The 25,441-nt window shown below is 33.2% G+C and overlaps 1 protein-coding gene across 4 annotated transcripts in view; it reads right to left on the reverse strand.

Moving 5' to 3' along the window:
* Positions 1-1,215: 1,215 nt before the first annotated feature.
* Positions 1,216-25,441, reverse strand: part of LOC111062908 (activin receptor type-1) — a 33,682-nt gene continuing 9,456 nt past the window's right edge. For 3 of the 4 annotated variants that reach the window (XM_039443009.1, XM_039443011.1, XM_039443012.1), the window contains exons 5-9: positions 23,121-23,338; positions 22,328-22,550; positions 17,508-17,510; positions 12,902-13,089; positions 1,216-11,492 (exon numbers count right to left, since the gene is read on the reverse strand). In XM_039443009.1, coding sequence (XP_039298943.1) covers positions 11,108-11,492; positions 12,902-13,089; positions 17,508-17,510; positions 22,328-22,550; positions 23,121-23,338 — 1,017 coding nt within the window. In that variant the 3' untranslated portion in view covers positions 1,216-11,107. The remainder of the gene's footprint in view (positions 11,493-12,901; positions 13,090-17,507; positions 17,511-22,327; positions 22,551-23,120; positions 23,339-25,441) is intronic. The other variant, XM_039443010.1, reaches the window with a different exon arrangement.

Raw genomic sequence — 25,441 nt, forward strand, 5'->3', positions numbered from 1 at the left:
TTGAACAATGATTGTTTCTCTTTCTTGCCTTATTCATTATTTTCTACTTGTATTCTCTTGATATTAATTTATAACCAAACTGATAACATTGTTCTATTGCATATTATTTTCTTCTTACACAATGAATGAAACCTGTCATTTTCCACAATAAAACTTCTGCTTTTTTATCAAAAGTTACTTCCATGATTATTTAATTTTAATTTTTGAAGTATGCAATATATAATTATCATTTCGGGCCCTAACCCAGGCCCCCTAGACCGGGTAATTTCATTTTTTCAGAAAACCTATATTAGCCTACATATTAACCGCCCCCCCGCGCCGCGGGGCAGCGGGGGTGTACGTTACGCCACTGGCTTGACAGTATGTACTGTGAGGTGAGGGGAGGAGTACAGAAGATGCGGTATTAGAATTGTCTAATTTTGTCATAGGAATTTTTTCAGGATCCTAATGAATAACCTATGCACTTGCAGGAGGTTTGCAAGTATGCCCCTCTTGCCATTGATGAGAGAACTCCAGATGAATATTGAAATCACCACGATCAGGATCGATTCGTGCTGTTTTGACAGAAGACTCTAGAAGCATCATGAACACTCCTCAAATTTACCACCAGGAGAATGATACACAGAGAAATCAATCATGTACAGATCAATGAGTTCAATTTCTGCATTGCAAGCTTCAGTGAGAGTTCAAATAAATAAAAATATAAATGTCAGTATCCTTTTAAATTATTTTGTCACAACATGGTTCGGACACTCATGCCATTTTCAAGTCATATTGACATGAAACATGTTGTGACAAAATAATTTAAAAGGGTACTGACATTTATTTATATTAAAAGTAGGTAGCCCTAAAGAAAAAAGACGATTCAATGAGAGTTCTACACTGAATTTCTCAACATCAAATTTCCTGTACTGTTTGAGATGCCAATCGTTGAGAAAATTTCAGCTCCACCATTTCTATGAATGTTTCTAGTACAGGTGCTTGCCAACTTCACTTCAGCGTTCAGCTGCACCAATACTATTTCCTCCTGTCTCAGACAGTGCACATAGGTCAACGTAATTTGTCTCTTATATTATAAATGTCAGTAGATAACCCTCTTAAAAATATGCATAGTAAAAAAATATATTTTATGATTGACAGTTCTTTTCAAATTTAGCATAAACATGATAAATTCACATTAGTTTGTGTAGATAGAAGAATAAACCAAACACTGAATTTAATTTTTAATCAATTTATTAGATTAATTGTTCACGGATAATTATTCAGCATTTATATCATTATAATATATAATGAAACATTTCAATAACACTGAAATATGGACAAGAAACCATTTTCAACATTAGTCGTTCAAAAGGCACAAAATTAACCACAAATTAAGAAGTAATCAAACTCATAATCACTATACATAAGGAATATTCAGCATTGAACATTTTTAACAAGAAATGATTAGACTATGTAATTTAATTGGTGATAAATAATGACATTCTAATCTGAGGTTTTAGCATAGAGAACGAGTTCATAGTTGCATTCTAATAGTCTAACACCTTATAAGGGTATACGAGGGTCATTTTTTTCAACCTCCGATCTCATATCATAAGACACAGAGAAGCGGTGGGGGGGGAATTTTACATAACTGAAACGCCCTGTCATCGGTGCGGCCAGATCGACAATTGTTGTCGAATTATAAACCCACAAACACGGCCGCCTCACTTGTCTGCCACCGAGTGGACGTAGCGTTATTGTAAGCAAAAGGCAACAGTTCAGCATAAATTCGACGATAAATTATTCAAGTTTACGCAGAAAACGTGAATGGTCTCGGAAACTGAAAGACGTCAGTTGAAATGACTTCCGAAATCGTCGTGATGCATGACAACTCTGACTCACAGTGCTCGTGTAACCACACGGCTTCTCCAGCAAATCAAATGGGATTTTTTCGATCACACACCATTCAAACCTGACTTTGGCACTAGTAACATTACTTATACCTTCTCCTCAAACTCAAGACATGACTTTGATGGCAGAGCTTCCTTACTAACGGGGAGCTCAAATACAACGTCAAAGCCCACTTTAACTCATTTGGCGGCAGCATTTTATGAAGAGAGTTTTGGTAGGCTGGTCCAATGGCATGAAAAAAGCCTCAACCTTCACGTCAAAAGAATAATCATAGTTTGAGTAGATTTTAGAAAATATTCTCTTATTCGGATTTTATGAACAATCGGAGGTTGAAAAAGAATGATCCTCGTAGTTAAGGTTTGAATATTACTACACCATAACATCATCAGCAAATACGACATTTCAAGAACTTGTTAGTTTTGTTGAGACCAGCATAACATTCATGATTGATGTCTCTGAGAGATCACACATGAATGTGGTGGTCCCATGGTCTATTTTTGTCCCAACTGAACGAAGGAGCTCTAGGAAAAAACCTTCAACCATGGAGATCTCTGTTGAATTGGAATGATCCAAGGATAGGTTTCTGAAAAGATGTTAATGATTCTTTTCTATTTCATCAATGTTTATAATATTTGTTATAAAGCAGCTATGTCTGAGGGTATGTACTTTTGCTTCATAATTACCTCATGAAATTATTATTGTGAACTACATTTACATCAGTCTTAAATTCGATTTTATAAATACGTAATACATATTTCTAGACCTCCAATGTTGCAATAAGAAATTATTATTATATTAAAATTCTTAACCAGACATACCAAATAGGCTACGTTTAACACTAAAATTATTTTAAAAACTATCAGTTGGATGCCACAATAACATTTAAACTAATTGTTATTTTGGCGTCCAACAATCTAATCTACTCATGAAGCCTATACAGTCCAGATCACACATAAAAAATGTTAATATTAAAACTTATTCTTCTAATCATGCAAAGTATACATTTGTGATAAAATTGAACCTAAAATAATACTATATTTTGAAATTTAATATTGAATGTCACTTGTTAAAAAAATATGTTTAAAATGAAACAGGTGGACAATAATAATAATATATTATGGCATTAGTAAAAAATGTGAAATGAATCTCAATGTTTAAAATGAAACAGGTAGACGATAATAATAATAATAATAATATCTTATGACATAAGTAAAAATTGATGAATCTTAATTTTTAAAATCTCAATGTTTAAAATAGGGTAGACGATGATAATAATAATAATAAAAATAATATCTTATGGCATTAGTAAAAATGTGAAATGAATCTCAATTTTTAAAATCACAATGTTTAAAATGAAACGGGTAGACGATAATAATAATATCTTATGTCATTAGTAAAAACGTGAAATGAATCTCAATTTTTAAAATAGTCTAAAAATAATTCTCAAACATTTATAAGTTGGCGAGAAATATCACTACATAAATTCACAATGAGTATTTATGATTTACGGGAACAATCAAAACAATAAAATACTACTAGAAACACAATTATTATTAGGCCTATATAGATTTAGTAGAACCTCTACTAACCGTCACTTTCGGATAAGTAATAGATACCTTCATCAGTAATATGTATTAATAATATAATTATGCAGAGTGAGTCATATATGTAAGGGAACACCTCAATAAGTTGGAGACTGCTGTAGATATAATACTGTAACTCTCAGGATAAGTTATTGGTCAAATACTCTACCTTTTGACGTACAACTGAATTTCAACCCCTCATAAGGGGGTGACTTAGGGGTTGTAACTAGAATATTTCAAATGTAAACAGCCATTATGTAGTACATCAATTCAAAGGCCTTTTTAAACCTTAAGAAAGATGGCATCGATAAAAATGTTCTATGATACTTGTATCCAAAATGGCGGATGATTGAAGTTTAAGTTTTAAAGGAAATGAGAGGTTGTAACGCAAATATTTTGAATGTAAACACCCATTGTGTGATACATAATTTTAAAGACCTTTTTAAAACAAGGAAGATGGCATCGATAAAAATGTTCTATGATACTTGTATCCAAAATGGCGGCTGATTGAAGTTTTAGTTTTTAAAGAAATAATTGATAAAGTTCAATCAGCCGCCATTTTGGATACAAGTATCATAGAACATTTTTATCGATACCATCTTTCTTGTTTTAAAAAATGCATTTAAATTGATGTACTACATAATGGCTGTTTAAATTTGAAATATTCTAGTTACAACCCCTAAGTCACCCCCTTGTGAGGGGTTGAAATTCAGTTGTACGTCAAAAGGTAGAGTATTTGACCAATAACTTATCCTGAGAGTTACAGTATTATATCTACAGCAGTCTCCAACTTATTTAGGTGTTCCCATACATATGACTCACTCTGTATAATACAAAATGATTTTTCAGTCATGTTACCTAATAAAAGAACATTTTGTTTTGTCACACGAAGTTGATAGCCCTACTCAATCAGTAGGCAGTGCGAGTTGATTATCCTTGAAACATTCTGTGTGGATTCCAGTGTCGTCTCATCAACAGAATCTACTTATTTTGTCATGGAACATGAATATTAGGGTTGAATAACTTCAATGGGTGGATATTTTTAGCATATACTTCAATAATCCTTAATAGCTAAGAAATGAGTAATCAAATATTATATTTCTTTTTCATGCATGAACTATACATTTCTATTACAACTGAATTTCCGTTTTTCAATAAATTAGAAAGTGGGTAACATGACCAAAAAATTACCCTGTAAATAATTATATATTTTTCTTCTTTTTTTTAAATATTGTCCTGCCTTATGTTTCTCTTTAAAGTTAGTAATAACATCGGGACATCACATTGAAAACAATATTCAGTTCTTAGGTAAATAAATTTTCATTTTTTTTCTTCAATTTGCATCTTTTTCGTATTTAAATGAATGACCTTCATATTGGAAGGTTAATTTAAAAGTAATTTAGTAGAGACAAACAGGCGTAACCCGCGCTCCGCAAGGGTCTGTGAAAAACATAAATAGATTGAATAACTTTTTCTTTCCGTGCTGAAAATTAAAAGTGTTATCCAATCAAATTTACTAACTTGACAACTGTGGAAGTTTACAATAGATAACTTGATTGAAAAAATATAATTAATTGTCAAAATTACTTGTTAAATCTTCATTGAAGCTGAAAATTCTCAGCAACAAAAAATGACTGGCTGGAATTGAACCCACAATCTTTCATTGAAAAGTTCCACTTGCGGGTTATCTCTGGGCCACGAGACCAGTCGGTAACTTATTTGATTGGTATCGTGAACTTTGTATCACACATAATTGAATTAATCAGTTTTAAATATTAAAATTAGAATCGATTGATCAATAGATTTAAAAATGGGCCTATAACTATCCTCGATAAATTCGTAATTTTTATGCAAAATTCCAAGTTGATCAAATTGATAGTTCAGAAGAGATGATGCTTCACACGCGTATTTTCTATCCCGTGCATGCATAAGCCAATTCCTTCCATTATTAATAAGATACAATAACATGATTAAGCTAGTAAATTATAACTACAGTGATTGAGTAGGGCCGCACAAAAACATTCTCTATCTTGGTATAGGTTTCAAGTATAATACTCGGTATATCTTGGAATAAATTTATCATGTGGATTGTCTCTGCCAGCTCACTTCAGGGAGAGGTCATCTTCAGCAAGAATCACCTTCAATGAGTTCAATAAGCTGTTGACTCTGGAAACTACAAGGAATAATTGGAAGATAAAGCTGCTGAGAAGAAGTATCCAGTGCAGGAGGATGGCGGGAATTACAGTCATGAACCAGTAGACTTCACATTGATAAAATGGTTCTGAAGGCAATAGCAGAGCTTATTCAATTCAACAAGTTTTTGATCAACAATGAAGTGAAGCTCTGTTCTCTGTGCAACCTGAGGGAGGAGGACGATGTGGAGCACTTTATTGCCAGCTGTCTGGTGTAGTGGGAAATACGGTGCACATATCTGAAGAGGAGCGTGCTACCAACAGATGAGCTCAAAGGATATCTGAAGGGAGAAAGTTGGGTTGATGTGAGCCAATTTTGTAAAGCTGCTTGGAATAACACTCCTTAGTTCAAGAGTTCAATTACTGAATGGTCCATTCAAATATTTAATATACGATTAAGTTCTCATTTTCCTCCTATTGTCTGTTAAAAATAAAAATAATTATATTTCTGCCAACCACCCATGACGGATTCTATCCATAGCGAAGGTAGCTGACACTCATCAATCATTCAATGAATTTTTGTATCACCTTGTATCAAGTATTAATAATACAACTTTCAAGGAGTAATATTATGTAGAATTTACAAGTTCATCTTCTTCAAGATTATCTTCAGAAGACAAAGCTGAATTTTGCAAGCTTCGGTGTCTGATCAATGTATTGAACCCTTTGACATAAACAACTGTCAGTCAGTAAAAAGACAAAGCTCAAGTAACGTCTCTACCTTAACTGCCTGCAAATATCAGCTTCATTTCTATTATAGAACCAACTCTCAAATTAGAACGTTCATCTTAGGATATCAGTTCTCAAGAGAGCTACAGATATTCTACTAGAATATCTGTGTCATCTAAATCATTTAAACGTGAACAACGAAAAACCAGAAAGCATAAAAACTCGATTTGGCGAAAAAAGTTGTTGAAGAGACAAATATGGGATAAATTTGCAGTGCTTGTGAAAACTAAACACAGCCGTGGATCAGATCCCGAATTGGAGAGTAATGAAGAATGAGTAATGATACTGAAACTGCAAACTTGCAAGTTGAAGTTGAGGACCAGCTAAAACAATCAGCGCCCATGCAACCCAATGAAAAACACAAAAGTTAACAATCGGCGCATAGGAAAATAGAGAAAAACATGAGGGAGAGTCATCTCATAACAAGGAGGTAGTCAATTCCACAACTGAATCAAAGCTGGTTAATGTATGTGTGGGCTCAACGGATGAAGAGATAAATGACAAACCTGTTGAAGATTTTTATGTTAATCCTGAATCATTGATTAATAATAATAGGTCGATTGAATAAAAACTAGAACCTTGTGGCTAGCAACTAGTCATTTGTTCTTGATAGTGCAAAAATTCAGTTGAATAGTTGTGGTAGTTGTAGGTAGATGCAACTAGGAGTAATCACATGATTCTGGAAAATGTTTCGGGTATGATCACATAGGATGCACATGTGTGCAAGTGTACGTGAGATCATACATGACCAAGCCTATACTTAAAACCTATACTAAGATATAAAAAGTATTTTGTGCGGACCTTAACTACTCACTACTTATCTACAGTAATAGTCTCAAAGTTGATCCCTGGATCGATTTTCCCATTCTACAACATCAAGACGCTACTATGCATAGCAATAACATTTCCAGCTATTATAGTCAACCAGACTGGCATGCCGTAACTTTATAATTTGGAATTCGGCAGCCAGGTATACGCCGTTGGCTTATTTCAACTTCCGCCCGCCCCGCACCTGAAAACTGGGGTTCAACTTATCAGACCACATATTGGTCTAATTATTTACATTATCTTTACTAATTTAATAATTGATAAGGCCATCCATATAATTACGAAGACGATGCGAATTGAAGAATAAATGGTAAAATACATAATGAATAATTGATCCAATAAATTTCCTTAATAATGTAACTAGAAGCACCAGTAATATTTAAAAATTAATTCGAAACACCAATAAAATTCATATTTTATATTTTTAAAATAAGGCTTTTCGTGATTAAGCAAGGCTATTCATTTCGTTTAATACTAAGCTGGCTATAGAATCAGAAGTCAAGACAAGGCATAATTATTGAGCATAATATTTTTAAAGTTTTCAATTAATTTTTAAACTATTCATGCGAAATTCATCAAGCATTGAGGCTTTTCCATAAATTCAAGTTTAGATGGTCTTGGAAATAATTTTTGATTCAAGAAAAACTCTCTGGCTTAGTGGACTTCATTTGATTTTTTCATATTCTAAACCGAATCTCAAATAGATTGATCATGAAATATGTGAAATTAATTAATATTTCTACTCAAATTATAGATTATTTGAGAGACATAAATAAATGAAAAATTGGTGACATGAGAAGCAGAATATTTCAAATTTGGAAATAACGGAATAAATGGAAGAAACCCCAGTTTGAATATCTTCTCGATTAATAATTTTTTCCTCATTTTTTGATGCAATTAAGAGAGTTAGTTTTGAATGAAACATAAAATAGTCTCGTCCAAAACCAAATTATCAGAGTGAGCATTTGGAGGGATTGATGATGAGAAAATTCTAATATAGTTCTACAAAATTGAATAGTCAAGACAGAAATTTGACATTTGAAATCTGTTCCAAATCTATATTAGCATAGAATATAATCTGATTCATCTTGTTCATCGTACCATGCAATCTCAAAAAATATCACAATAAAATACTAGAGCTGAGTCACAATAATTTAAAATACTCAACAATTAAATGTCGATGAGGCTGGCTCAAAAATACACTTTTTGTAATTTTTAATTTTTCTGAAACAACTCAATATTTTTAAATGTTGCAGCAATTTTTGAGTGCAATATTTTGATATAAAAATATTTTTGACCAAAATCTTACGGTATATAAACGACTGAATACTGTTCCCAGTAAATTATTCAATAAATAAAAAAATATTACGATAAAAATAAGCATCTTTAGTTTCCAATACATTATAATGCCAAACTAAAAATATCAAGAGTAAAAGTAAACGTCTTGAATAATTAATGATCGATTAATCTATAGAAATGATGAGACGAGATATAGCGGGATATCATGAAATAAATAAAGTTTATGATATAGCGAAATGGAAGATATGAGCATTGAAAATATGTTGCTCAGATTGAAAGTTAATTTCTAATAATATATGAGAAGTACAAATTTTCTAGCTTATAATAAAATAATATAATTTTAATTCCAGCTTATAATAATAATAATATCATTTTCTAATACAAACTATTCACACAAGAACACAGATTCATCACCCATACTGATACACACACACCTCATAAACATGCATCACAAATATAATTGAATTAGTTAAAAATATAAAATTATAGAAACAGTACATAGAATAATATTTGACCTGTTTGTGCAAGACAATATTGTGATCGTAATTTTAATATGGCTTTTCTATCTATGCTGAAATGGAATTCGTTATAGCAAACTGCCAATATTGGAACTCGACTCTTCACTCAACTTTTGGCATCATTCATATGATTAAAATTCAATCATCAATGATTTACGATGGAAGTTTGATAAAACACAACTTCATAAACGTCGAGGAATAGTCTCAACTTTTTCAGAACATTTCACACATTTATGGCTACACAGAATGGCTTCTGTAATTAAATTTATGGCTATTATGAATTTATAACGTGTTCTGTGTAGTAATAAATACGTTTCAAAATAATGCAATGCTTGCTTTTCAACGCTAGCTTGTTTTTATGACTGTATTACTTGTTTACTCATGAAGATTATAAGAGAAAAGCGGTTTTTCGAGAAATATGAAAAATTAGAGTTCCTTCACTACTTCAATGAATGCGATTTTTAAGGATGCACAAGAATTTATCGATTGAATGTATATGTGTGTTGGACTAGCGAGCATCCAACACCCGACTTATTATATCATCGAAATTCAAATTGCATGCAATCTTCATTATGATTAATAATAATTATTCTTCATACATTGTAAACTTCGCTGAATAGAATAGCTATATTGTAATTGATTGTGAATTAGTGTATGAGCTAGCATCATTTAGTACAACATTTTTGGATCCTGCAACACATTGACAAAAGTGATGGTTGAATTCAATTTTAAACAGGAAATGCTTCAAACAATCACAATATCTCGCACGAAGCTAAATAACAATGTTAAGGCCACCTTTATAGCAAAAAATCCCCCGGTTAGTTTAATTTCTTCACTTATTACTAAGAATCACTCACTTGTATTAAATTAAGCTGCTAGTTAATGGATGAAAGGTTGGAGAGTAGGCTACCCATAAAAGCCCAGCAGTCAACTTTTTTGTGGCTGTTTAACTACAAGAACATCAATCAGAGTCGTACGGAAAGCTATTTACAGAGTGTCACTAAAATAATTGCCCGATTTAAATGAGATTTATTGAGGTACTGACATCAACATATCGCATACTACAAACAGAATAAAAATATACTAAGACTATATTTAGACTAAATATATTTTTAGACTATAATGTTAAAATTTGGGTATTTATTTAAATAATAGGTACTATAATTATTTTAGTTTGTAAATTTTATAATATTCATTCTCTCATGACACTCTGTATATAAGTTATAGTTGAGCTGGGGGTTGATTGGGGGGGGGAATACTAAACGTCATAACTAGTGACGGCGAGATCACCTCAAAAGCAATGCAGCTCTACCAGTTTCTAATACGGTGACCGTACAACATGCACATTAGAATGTACAAGTTCAATGGAGTCATATGGTTCCTGAACTGAAACATTTATACAAAATGATTTTGTAGATTCTTGTAGCTGCAATAAATGAACAATTTAATCTGAAATATTCTATATTGAACTTCCAAGTATCTACTAGCGTAGCCTCAGCGCAGAGGGCTGACTACTTGCCTTATAAAATTTTCCGCCCCTTATCACTACTCTTTCCATTGGATCATAACATATATAGGAACCCTAAACTTTGTTTAGCGCATATATTGAATCTAAAGAGACAATATTACAACCTGTCATTAGTTTAGAAAAATCCTTTCCAAAATACTGATTATAAGGATTTTCAATTCACGTTCAGGAACTGATTGCCTATTGAGCTAATCAACAGTATTATTTTAACTTCACCATATTTAAAATTCGTTGAAAAACAGATACCAGCTCTGTATCATTGTGAGTACCATTGGTACTCAGTTACCAATATTTTTTTAATAAATCACAAACATTTTGGTGACTATGTTAGTGACATGTTGGTTTTTTATGTAACTATTACCCAAGGTTAGTCACACATAGTATGGAAGCTACATTGAACATTTGATGGTGATGCTTGTCACCAACATAATACAAAAAAATCACTGGCAGTTCGTGACTGTGTTAGTAACAAGTTACTATCATTATAGTTATACAGTACACACACGTTACAGCAGTAACTATCACTTACTGACCATGTTAGTCACTAACAGCATGTAACCACGAACTGGGGGTTTCGTTGGGTGAAATGGTTAGCGCCAGTTTGACAAGGGTCTTCTTGACCCTGAGGGCAGGCAACCGGACGTGCGGGTTTTTATGCCAGCACTCTCGCAACACCTTCGCTAATCCGGACAGTATGACATCCGACGACCACCGGTTCGGAATGATCGGACGCTGCTGGTCTATGCATACTACTTTGCGCATGTCTTCAAAACTCGGGTCATTAGGAACCAAGTCATGGTAAGGCAGCTTGTATTGTTCGGCGATTCCGTTGGAAATGGTTCTCCAGCAGATCTCCCACAGAACCAATCCTGTTGCGTACATATCGGCAAGTCTCAGCGACTCAAAACTCGACATATTTATCCTGAAAATAACCCATTCACAACATTCTTATAAACTCAAACTTGAACCAAATAAAAAGATTCATATGATCATCTATCAAATTAAAACATTCCTTAGACCAAATTAAATCTTTCTGAAAAGTCAATCATCTATCAATCCAATTATTTTCCACTATTTCTAATATAAAAAACAAATTTAATCTAAATTCAGAAACTTGACATAATCCTGAGGGATTACTTCATCCAGTTAATTCAATAATTAAGAATTTCACAACTTTCAGAAGAGTACCACAGGTTTAACGCCCAAAACGGTTCCAATTCTAATTTATACAACAGTCCAAATGTAGCTAGATTATGGTTCACTTCCACATTTTTCAATTACACACTTCAATTTACATTTCAAAACACACAAAAATACTTTTTTAATCAAAAAATACTTCTGAAATGAATCAAATCAGTTTGATAACATTTTCTATTGAATAGAAGCTGTATATAACAGGCTTGCAATTTACGATTATAAAACAAAAAACATACATACACGCTTATTATATGAAATAGATAAGGTATTTTTAAAGTTAATCTTAGTCTATTCTTTTCCACTCTGTTTAGACAGAAGAGACATCTTCAAGTTTTTCATTCACCACCTTCACTACTCCACTAAAAGTCATGAATATGAAAATGGCAATAAAAATTTTCATTTCAATTTCATGACTGTCTCGTTTTTTGGCAAACAAGTAGTGTAATAGTATAGTCAATGTATAGGATTGTATTTCTGCGATATCTGAGTTTTTATAAGCATTCTACTTGAGATAATTTTTATATTAATACTTGACAGACTGAGAAATATGCTTGTAAAAAAAAACAAAAAAAACAATGAAAATGAAAAACAAGACTTGTTCATATTCTTCCAACTCCTCACTTCTTATGCTGGAGATCCACTCATTAACCTTTTTTTTGAACTGACCAATTCTTTTGTTTTTGGGGTTTCTTATATTTTCCGGTAAATTGAAGAAAATAATATTAATTTATGAGAGAAGATGTAGTAGTTAATGAGTTGATGAAAATAATGTATCTTAATTAATTGAATAATTGCCCCTTCGCTGCTTTCTGAGTTGTGTTTTCATTGAACAGTGTTGTTTTCTTTTTCAAGTTTTTCTTTCTTTGTTGTTTTAAACCAGGGCTGATATTGTGAGTGGAGAGAGTTATCCTGCGACACACAACGTTTTCCTTATGTTAGCAGTGCAGAGGAAAAATTAATTTACTAGTTTTATGTGTATTTATATTTTTTTGTACAGAATTTTGTAGGTTACTACTACAATTTTGTATCATAATTAATTTCATTTATACTGTGCTAATCATAATAAATGTAAATTGTTTTATTCAACAATAAATACATTTATTTTCAATTAAATGAATTGATACATTGACTCACGATTCATCAATGACTTCAGGAGCCATGTAACGTTTGGTACCGACACGCGGATTGGGCGGGACGTCCATGGAATCGGTCAGCCTTGAATGTGTGACCGCTAGTCCAAAGTCGGCGATACAACATGACCAGTTGGGTTTCATCAAAATGTTCTTGCTTTTGATGTCCCGGTGCGCAATACCAGGTTTGCCCTGAACATAAGAACAACATTCAGTACACGTTTTTATACCAATAACAATGCAATGAGATTGCAATTCCATTCAATATGTCATAAAATAGCCTGATAATTTCTGTATCCTATGATAAGGATAAAATATAATTGACAACAGAGAGATTAGTTATAAGGCAAATTTTCAAGGGCATGAATACAAAATTAATAATAATTTACTACACCAGAGACAACAATGAGATTTAAATTCCCATGAATATGGTATCAAATATCCTGAAAACTTTAGTACGGTAACTACAAAAAATATAAATAAGATAGATAGATAAATGTCTTCTATTTACACTTTACAATAAAAGTGATGTGGGCGAAATTGAGGCAATAAAAGCCCCCTCTTCCATTTAACCCACAATGATAAGTTACATAAAAATAATAATATACATTACAGTTTGAAATTAAATGATAATTAAAAATTATAAAGAGACAACTAAATCAATTCACTACAAATTGAAGAAATTAAGAGGAAAATAGAGAAAACAAAAAGCAAGAAATCTTAATAGTGAATAAGTCTCACTCACACAAAACATTCACACACACACCCATTCACACTTACACCTCTAAAGAACATAGAGTAAAACCGCCTAGTCAAGCCCTCCCTCCCTGATCCACGCCACGACAGCCGCACTGAACCGGCGTTGACTGTCGAGCAGCCTAATATGAGCTGGCAGTGAATTCCATAATCTAATCGCACTAACATTGAATGACTTATTATATAGCTCAGTTCTGTGAATTGGAACGGACAAAGGGCAAGCTCCATGACGCGTCCCACCCCTGCCAACATCACCCATGAAGCGAAACCCCGCTGCCAAGTAATTGGGAGACCGGGATTTCAAGAGTTTGAAGAGGAACGTGAGTGCATGGAGACTCCTGTACTCGTGCAGTCTTAGAAGTTTGAGTTGTCCAAAGTATTGAGTAATATGTTCGTCTTGTCGTAAACCAAAGATGAAACGCACACAGTAATTCTGAGCGCGCTGCAATCTCTGGTTAAGTTGAACTGTCATGTCCATAGTCACTAAGTCACAGTAGAAAAAAGGGGAATATCAATGTTTTAACTAAAATAATTTTAGTAGGAAAAGGTAAAAGGTGTCCAATCCTTTTCAAAGAGTTAATCCCAGCTACAACTTTGTTACTAGTTAAGTTTACATGGTCAGTCCAGTCGAGAGTATTTGTAAAAGTCAAACCAAGATTCTTCACCCTGATGCTGTAGTCAAGTTGGACATTGCTTATTCTTATGTGGGGTAAGTCATTAAGGCTTAGTCTAGTCAAGAGTCTTGAGTGACCTACAACCATGACCTGCGATTTGCTCTCATTAATTTTTAAACCATTATTCTCCGTCCAGGTGGTCACACGGGCAAGGTCATGGTTCATGTCACTCACAGCTGTCGCCGCATCACGAAGCTTGAAATGCTTATACAGCTGTAAGTCGTCAGCATAAAAGTGATGATCTGTAGTATTTAGTACATGAGTCAAGTTGTCAATGTATGCACTGAATAGCAGAGGACCCAAGATTGAATCCTGATAGTCCAGGCGCTGGCTTACATTGAGCATACATGAGAGACGCAGAGAATTTGACTTCGGATTATTGTTAGGGGGTCTTTAGTGTATATGAAACTCGATGTCGTCACGTCCCAGGGTGGTCGACAGATTGGGGGGGGAGGGGGGAAAGTTGTAAAAAACGCGCACTTATAAAATCGCCTGTCCTGCAGTTACTATTCATGGTACAGCTTTGAATTCTTTCTCAATATTATGTACACATAACTAACTTTCAATGTGGTTCTCTACATTTTTGCGATAAACCGCATAGTTTTTCCGTAAAAAAATAAAATATCTCGAAAAATGTATTTTTTATTATGAACTTTTTGTTATTTCTCGAATATTCAAGTCGTTAACCGACTTAGAGGAAAAGGTTACCAATAAACATTGTAGGCCGTCTCTTCCTGAATCCAATGATATATATAGTTTGGGGGTTACCATCATAGATGCGGCGGTGGGAGGGGGATAAGTAGCACTGTTACTTACGCTGCGGCGCGGTCCTCCCCATGATTAACGCGCGTAATTGCCTGTCTATCACATCTCTCCTACTAGTCTATGCATTCAAATTATGTATTTCAGGAACGCTATCTTATGTATTTTCGGTCGCTGAACACGATTTTCAACTTTCAAGCCTCAATAATTGATGATTCTCATCATAATATACAAATTATGGTCAAAATTACAAACTTCATCTCATTCTGCAAGGAAACTAAGAAATGACTGTTTGAAATAAACGAAACTTGGGTTTCAAGAAATATATTAAGATAGAATAATGATAATATTTATATGTGTTTATGTTTTTTGTTTTTATTTCAAATTAAATTATTGTGATGCGCTGCAGGCTAAATTATTAATTAAACACTGGCCACGCTTACTTGATATAGTGGTCAGTTAATTTCCAAGAAATGTTTGTAGAATTTCTTAGTTCTTTATGGTGGAAATGGTATTCATCATTCATTCATTATCATAATATAATTATTATTTAACGAAAATCCTAAATAAATGCTGTAAATCACCCCGAAGACTTCTGCTACTGCAGACATTGACAACAGGGTTAACAGCTAGATGGAAATTCGATGAGAACTACTATCCAAAAATTAGTTGCCAGCCCGGGAATCGAACCCGGTACCTGCCAATTGCTAGTCAGGAATGCTTATCATAATAATTATGTTTAGTATGAAAATGTTAATCTTTTGTGAATCTTCAGTTTGTCGTGAACTTTTAACGCCAAATTTAAACTTTGAACTTTTAACGCCGTTTGTCGTCAAATTATCTTTTAACGCCATTTAAAACGGTAACTTCCAATTAGATGAATAAAGCAGTAAGAACAAGTTTGTGCCACAATTGACTTGTCAGAAACTATGTTAAATCATTTGAGAAACGTATTTGTTATTCAGTGAAATTTGTAAAAATGAATAACTCTCTTAACGAGAACCTCACAAACTCAATTGTTGGTTTGCTGTTATTTCCAATCAATACAATACAATATTTACAATACAATTTCTAAAAACAACTATAAAACAAAGATCTGTTGTTAAATTTAAAACTATTTAGTTCCATCAAATCAAATCTTTATTCTTCCCAAAAACATAATAAATGGATAAATAATTACAATGACAAAATTAGTTATAAAAAAGTGAAATACAATATAAAACAAAGTTATGTTCGAATTTAATCCAAATAATTGTTTTACCCAAAGAAATTAAAAATGTATATGACTTGATAAGAAATATATTCTTTGTTCTTGACAGTACCATTTCATAAACACGACTGAGAACCTCTACGTACATTAGAAATATTCTGTTATTATTGCTGCCGTGTCCGGCGATCGTCGAACGGCAGTTGCAGTGTGTTCTGGTATTCAACCGGCGCCGGATCCGGTGAAACAGCCGTCCCGGCAGTTTTGCTGACTCGTGTGTCCCTGGCCTTAGCGGTAATCGAAACCAGCATCTCTCGATTGCCAGTCGGGTAAGATGAACATTACGTCACATGACCATCTCTCAACCCAACCTAACCTCTACAGATTGTCCAATGGTGTAGGCTACCAATAATGTAATGATAGATTTGTAACAAAGCAAAGAGGAGAGTTAATGCTAGAAAAAAATTGAACTGGAAACAGACTTGCATTTTACAAGTAACAAAGTTCTTCTGTGATTTTGAAAAGCATTTTTGCTATGAAAAATATTTTGTGGAAGGGGCTTGTTTCATACCAATATACAATTTTTGTAAAATGGAAACAAAATACAGTAGTAAATGCAAACAATAGACATCTAGACAACCATGGAGCAGCTTGCAATAAAGTAGTGCTTGTCTAATGTGGACACATATTAATGTCAGCTCTTTCAGTAGTCAAATAATTGAAAAAATCTATGAAAAATACTCGTCGTTTCAAATTCGATACTGTATGTGTATATACTGATAACGAATCAAGTTACATATTGAAATGTTATAGGATTAAATTTAATAAATGTTACACATTTTTTAAATGTTTTAACGTATTGCACTCAGTTTGATGTGAAATAATTGATCGATATTTGGTCAGCTCCAAGCTTTCATTTTATATATTTCAAGTAGCTCTTAACCAATTATACTGTTATTGTATGAATAGGAAGACTTCTGTCCCCTCAGTACGGCCCAAGATTTTAATTACAGCATTGGTTTTAATACGAAGCCATGGTTCCATAAGATGAAGCTTATAGTGGTAGAATTGACAAAATTTCCAAAGTCATTTCATTTTCGAATAATTGATTTTCGTTGCCTTCTATATAATAATTTCTATCCAGAAATATCTAAATATAGATTTTTCAATCATAAATTATCTATTTAAACTTACTTCTAGATAAGACTTACCATCTAGATAAGAAAGAAAGGATGCATGAAAGAGAATACATCATATGAGTGAAAAGTAGTGAATAGAAAGGATCCAGTTATACAGAGTGTCCCACCAAGGTTGTAACACCGTTGACCATACATTCTACTCGACGTTTCTGACAAAAAAATGTTCAGTAAACTTTTTTCCTATCGACCTTAGTTTTCGAGATATATAGATTTTTCGATATTTTCAGAATATGCCTATTTCCGGTCATTAAATACTCAATAACTCGAAAACTACTGGTCAAGTTTCAATTTCAAGGGAATCGTTGGAAAGAGAAAAACATTTCAAACAAGATTAATGTGATTTTATTTGTTGTTAGATATTTTGTAGTTTTTTATTAGGGCTTAAACTTGAAAAATGCTATTCTTCAAATTCAAAGTAAAATTTTAAACAGTTTTTTCTCAATTTTTCTCCGGGTAAATATAGTGGTTTCAGTATTTCAAAAACTTCTCAATTTCATAAGCTTTCGATTGAATATGAATTCGAAAAGGTAAGTTCCATGATAAAGTGTTCAAAACTGCTAATATCTGGGATGAACACCTTCAAAATGAGGAAATTAACAAACAACATGCATCAAGTGGTGATCCTAAGGGTGAAATCACCTGATTTCTCTCTTACAATATTCACAAGTTTTAATCAACATTTTAACATTCTACAATGAAATGAATTTTTCAATAACTTGCATTATTTCCTGTACCATAAATCCTGAATAAAATAACAAGAAGTGTATGTTTCAGCCTATTTTCAGTATAGTTTTGAGTGTGCTTTCCAGTTAATTGGCATGATATGTATCAACTTTGGCTAGTAGAGAAGTGTTCGCGTTCATTATCATGAAATTTACCTTGATTGAGTACTTGAACATGTTATTGGTGCATGGAGAGTGTTGATGCAATTCAAGAGATGCAGAGAGAGTATACAGGAGACGTTTTCCTGACCGAAAACACCCATCTCATAACACGTTTTTAAGATGACAGATGTCAAGATGGTAAGGGTCTAGGATCAGTTTCAAGGTACGAGAGGCCCGTCTTAATTTCTGAAGCTTTTGATAATCTTATTCTAAATTATTTCGAGCAGAATCCTCGATCCAGCATCCGGTGGGCAGCTGGGATGTTGGATGTTTCAAGAATGATAGTTCAAAGAATATTGAAGAAGAATAACTTTCGACTAGTTCATGATACCCCAGTTCAAGAGTTGAATAAACCTGATACTGTTTCAAGGATGCAGTTTTGCCGTTGGATCTTAGCACAAGATTGTGTTTCAAACATTTTATGGACAGATCACAGATAAAAGTAGTGATGTAGGCTAGCCCTACGTGGATATCATGTGAGCACGGTTGTCAAGGTGACAAGGTTCGTTTAGCAACGAACGTTTACAAGTAAATAACTAGTTGAAGTTAGAGTTTTATAAAGAGTTTTATAGGAGATGTTCAAAGATGATGGGCAAAGAAACTACATATATTTGGGACCAAAAATTTACAATTCAATACCAAGTTACATTAGGGAAGAATTCAATAGACACAGGTTCAAGAAAAGTTTATATTCCTGGTTGGTTGATTTTGGAGTGGAAAATTGTGAAAATTTAGTTAGACTGTAAATATTGAAACTATTTATTCTTCATTCTTCTCTTTACTGTTTTTCATTTTTCTAAAAATAAACTTTCTTATTATTATCCTTGATAGAACATTAATATTTATCTACTAATTTCATAATTTTGTTTGTATTATAAATTTTTACTAATTTTATTATAAAAAACTTTAATCCCATATCAGTGAATGAAGTTTGTAAATAGTAATTATAACACGCAATAAGCAACTAATTACTTATACCCCAACACATATAATTTATAGTGGGGTGTATATTTATTCATTGAAATTGCCATTTATTCATTGTTGAAACACCGCTGATTTATGTAGTTACATTACAATACTATATTATCAATATTCTAATGTTGCATTCAATCGTCATTGTAATTAATAAGTTTTCATAATATGTGAAATTTGTTGCATAATTAGCTGTTGTACTGTAATTTATTGTAGATTCGTGTATAAACCAGAATGTATTGTAACTTACTTGAATAAATAAATTTGAATAATTTGAATTTTTGAAGAATAGCATTTTTTCAAGTTTAAGCCCTAATAAAAAACTACAAAATATCTAACAACAAATAAATCTTGATCAATAATCTATCAACAATAAATTAATATTGTTTGAAATGTTTTTTCTCTTTCCAACAATACCCTTGAAATTGAAATTTGACCAGTAGTTTTCGAGTTATTGAGTATTTAATGACCGGAAGTAGGCATATTCTGAAAATATCGAATAATCTTTATATCTCGAAAACTAATGTCGATAGGAAAAACGTTTACTGAACATTTTTTGTCAGAAATGTTGAGTACAATCTATGGTCAACGGCTGTTACAACCTTGGTGGGACACCCTGTATAATTACGTATTATAGTCTAACCCATTACTTTTACAGAAGTTTATTCCAGAATTCTAGATTTAGGAGAATGTTTGACTAGTTTGATAGAATAGAAGTGTTAGAATATTACTACAGAAATTATTTAATTCGAGAACTGGTGCACTTAAAAATTGCTGTGTGAATTCCAACAAGGCCAGGATCTAATAATAACTTACAACAGGAGACTCCTATTCGTGGATGAGAAGGAAGAAGCCAAATTTTTGGGCTTCACTCAGGATAACTGTCACAATTGGTCCAAGCATATTCAACTTACTGCTGGCAAACTGAATAAGAGTATATTTATAATTAGGAAGTAAAGGTCTTGGTAGTGAGAACGTATAGAAAGTATTGAATTTATTGAATTTGTTCAATGACATTTTGATCTGTCTCACAGCACATGCTTTGAGGTTTCATACTTTGAGGCACATACTACGGGATATAAATGAATACAATCCTAGGTCTAAGTCTAAACTTTCTGCATTCAAAGAAAGACAACGAAAAATTAAATTTTACTCTACGAAACTGGACAAACCTAAGTCTGCTCAATGTAAAGTGAAATTGAAAATCCAGTCATGTAACTAAATTTCAAATAAAGCAATGTTTACATACATAATCCTACTATTAGTATAAGCTAAAAAGTAATAGTACATGATACATTCGATTTTTATTAAAATGTGGTATATGGGACATGTGGAAAATATAGAATTAACTCATGGTTGATTCAATCAAAATTTGAACTGATATTTTAAATTTAAGAGAAAAGCAGATTTGGACTGAAAGCCAAAGCTGGGTTTCTTTCAACTATTGTATTGATTGGGAAGCGATTGGTATCGTGGTCGCGCTAATAAGTTATCGATAAGATAAGTCAACCACTATGCTCCTGTTACTTCCGTTGTAAGCGTGACCACTTGAACTCCTCTACTATTCATGAGTTTAGAATCGCTTCCCGGTGGTTCGGAGCCCACCTTCAGCTATAGGTCAACTCATCTCTCATCATCATCCTTCTCATTACTCACGTACAAGTATAGAGCTCATGTAGGTATTATTCTCAGAAAAAATTGATTTTATAGTGTGAGAAAAATATACAACACATTATTTTGGAGTGATTGTTTGAGACAGAAAATACGTTTTGGACTAAAAATTCAAGTTGGTTTTTCTGAACTATAAGGTGGGCCGTTCACTGGAACCGTTCTCGTCCGAACTAGCATCGGCCGAAAACTACCGAACTCGTCCGAACGATCCCCCAACAAAAAAAGGTATAGATGCTCGTCCATTGCAACAAGTTCATACAGCCGTCTCCGGCCGGTCAATTTTTCGATCCGAAATGAAGGGGGTTTTCCGGCTTTATCCGGCCGAACTAACTAGTCGAGCTGAGACAGCAACTAGTGTTCCTAACCTAAAATTGTTCCACAGTCTTGTTTGTTTTTGTTCTTTGAAGTTGTTCTGTGTCATAAAGATGATCAAGCATTGTTCTATTCCAATGACGGCTGAAAATTCAACACATCATCATACTCTATAATTGTGTCATAGCGTTCATCCTCAAATAACCCTCCAAAGTCATCAAACAATATCATTTTAAGTTTTAAACATAAAATACTTCTACTTTTGTTGATATTTAGTTAATAAATATTTAATAATGATTTTTGTATGATTATATGAATAAATAATATCTGTTAATTCAAACAGTTATTTAAATGTGTTAACCTATTTTGTTTCTAACAACAAAAAAGTAAGAGAAAAAAGCTGAATTCAAGTGGAAAAATGTAGGAAATTCTACAGATGTGGAATTAGAAAGTAGAAATAATTGTGTTATAATATATTGATATTGTGATTGTGGAATGTTATAAATAAATAAATGATAATTAGTAGGTACTTTCAAATAGTATAATCTCATCGAAATCTATTCGATGGATGAAATCTTACATACTTTGTAAGTAAACACAGAGAAGAATCACTTTCCCTACTAACTAGCTTGCCACTTCACTTTCTGGCAACCAGCCAACTACTGAACTGGACTGACGAAAACTGATCCAACGGACGACCTTATCCAACGACCGAACAGATTGGTTGAATTCGGTTCTAGTGGACGGTTACCCCAAGGCCTACACAGTTTCCTGTGAATATTTTATTGAAAAATGATTCTAATGACAAGGGAAGTAGCGTGAGTGTAGCAGATTCTTATCTTATTTGTATATAATATGAATATAAAATGGCATATTTGAATAACTAAAGTGAAGCAAATGTTCTCACCTCTAAATTTAATATATAGTGAGACTTCTGCTCGTAAACGAATGTCAATAAAGCTCTATTATTTTATTATAGAGGAGCGTATTTACCTGAGTGCCAGATATTTCTGTATGCAGATGAACAAGGCCATTCAAGAAGGAGTAGCATAGCTTTGCCATCTGAAGAGGAGTGAGTGAGGCCCGATTCAGTTGATCATACAGCGATCCAAGTGGGTGATAGTGTGTTATGAGCCACAGCTGAGTACACGAGTTCTGAGACATCATATCTGAGCCGATGTAACCAAGAATGTTTTCGTGGCGCAACAGGTAAGTGCTGAAAATGTTCATTAATAATATGAAGAAAGGATCCAATTATTTATTTCTCATTTCTTCTATTATTAATAATAAGTAGTAAGTATTCAATTATGTATTCTTTGTTTCTTCTATTTTATTGCGGATGATGCCCCCATAAGCTTTTATGTTGGTGATGGAAAGTGAGTGGGTGATTTGATGAAATGATAAAACGTCCAATACAGTCAATAACCGTAAGTCGAGTAGCAGACCAGATCAGAAACAATACACAAGATTAGATTAAATTCATCTATTTATGTACTTGGATAAAAATATATGATGGCTTATACAATAAATTATAATGAATTAATAATTGACTATTCAATGGATTTTACAAAATATGAAGTGAAAATTTATTGATCGATTTGAAGATAAAATGCAATTTAAATTTCAATTATCTTGTATCTACATAAATCAGCGGAGTTCGAGCATATAATCGTCCACTCAATCATTCATCCAATCATACTCTTAAAGGTTACTGTAACTGTGCATTCATCGAAATTCGACAGCTATTTTGGTAACAATTATCAATGAAAAGTTTATTTTATTGTACCTGTAAATATCAGTTTCCCGAGTCCAAGAGGCCTCATCCCTAGAGAAGAAAATCTTGACCGCGATGTTTTCACCATGCCACACAGCACGCCATACTTCTCCGTAGCGACCTCTTCCGATGCATTCTGCCAAAGATATTTGCTTTGCCAAAGTCCTCTGGATTAGAAGCGGAAGCCCTGAGCCCGACCCTGATGTTAACGATTGTCCGCCCAGATATTCCTGAATTGCAACACATAATTCATTTAATTAATAGATACATTTTATTTCCATCAAAATACAAACAAGCAATCTAATTAATAAAATGTATATAATATTAAAAAAAATACAATATATAAAATTCATTACAAATGTAGAGAAAATATATTTTTTCGTTAATTAAGCTTCTCAACTATGGGAAACCCTTGTACTATAGTGTGGTCCACCTTATAATGGCAGTGGATGAAGATAGAAGAATAGCAATGCCGATTCTCTGCATTAATTAATTATATTTCTATACTGTCCAAATCATAATTGTCATCGTTGTGGACCTAGAAAAGGATAGTACTTCCGGCTTTGTCGAATGATAGACAAGGATAGCAAAACCAAAGTTGATCAAATACTGTCATTATAACGTGGACCTCACTATAGAGCAGGTGTAGTAGTCACAAGTTTTGAGTGGGGGTGCAAATACATTGGGTAAGTGAGCTCACATATTGATTGAAGTATCTATGTTTTCTATATAATGTCTTCCAGTTGTAATGTTATAATCCACTTTTAAACGGCGCTATTGAATTTTCTTGAGAATTGAAACACATAACACAGTCTAGGAACTAATGAGTGATCAAAAGTGATGCATGCCAAAAGGACAACTATCGAATGCATTTATGCAGGAATACCATTGCTTCTTAAGGGAGTGCTCACACATTTCAGCCGGCCAATGGGTGAACACTTTCATAAGTGCTAATATAATTCTAATTCAAATCAAATGTTTTATTATTTCAAAAATAACACAGCACAATTTTCTCAGAAGAGCAGCAATTCATTTGAAAGCAGGGCTAAAGCTAGTAGTTGAAAGTGATAAGACTAGTACAAAATATATTTTTGTTATACTCATTCAAAATCAGACGTTTTTCATACTGAAGATGGTAAACAGCTGTTCGTTTTTTTAATTACAGGTTAGTGACGTGTAAGGAGAACTTTACAGCACTGGTAGTGCCATATTGTAAATAATAGATATATGGAAAGTATTAATTGAATTTTGTATTGTACTATTACGGCAAATTAAGAATTTGAATTGGTGTAAAATTTACTGGTGATTGACAAGCTTTTTTATTCCGCACACTCAGACTTGTGGGAAATATTCTCAAAATTATGTTTTTTTATTATTCAAATAATCATGCAATGATTTTTTTATAAATTATTGTACTGTACGTTTTTTGAAAAAAAAACTGTTTTGGTTGATTGTTTGTTTGATGATCGAATTTTGTGAGGGAAACAGTTTTGAGGTAATCCTGTTGATTCTCTCCCAATCATTGACTTGACTATTTATTCATTCAATTATCCAGTTTTACACAACTTTCAGAAAAGTAGCACAGGATTAAGTCCAAAATAGTCCAGGCGCTGGCTTACATTGAGCATACATGAGAGAGGCAGAGAATTTGACTTCGGATTATTGTTAGGGGGTCTTTAGTGTATATGAAACTCGATGTCGTCACGTCCCAGGGTGGTCGACAGCTTGGGGGGGAGGGGGGTAAGTTGTAAAAAACGCGCGCTTATAAAATCGCCTGTCCTGCAGTTACTATTCATAGTACAGCTTTTAATTTTTTCTCAATATTATTTACACATAACTGGCTTTCAATGTGGTCCTCTACATTTTTGCGATAAACCGCATAGTTTTTCCGTAAAAAAATAAAATATCTCGAAAAATGTATTTTTTTATTATGGACTTTTTGTTATTTCTCGAATATTGAAGTCATTAGCCGACTTAGAGGAAAAGGCGCTCAATAAACGTTGTAGGCCGTTTCTTCCTGAATCCAATGATATATATAGTTTGGGGGTTACGATCATAGATGTGGCGGTGGGAGGGGTATAAGTAGCACTGTTACGCTGCGGCGCAGTCCTCCCCCATGATTAATGCGCGTAATGGCCTGTCTATCGCATCGCTCCTACTAGTCTATGCATTCAAATTATGTATTTCAGGAGCTCTATCTTATGTATTTTCGGTCGCTGAACACGATTTTTGAACTCTCAACTCTCAATAATTGATAATTCTCATCATAATATACTAATTATGGTCAATATTACAAACTTCATCTCATTATCATTATTTATGATTACATTGCA

Source organism: Nilaparvata lugens, chromosome X, assembly GCF_014356525.2.
Source record: "Nilaparvata lugens isolate BPH chromosome X, ASM1435652v1, whole genome shotgun sequence".
Classification (NCBI taxonomy): Eukaryota; Metazoa; Arthropoda; class Insecta; order Hemiptera; family Delphacidae; genus Nilaparvata; species Nilaparvata lugens.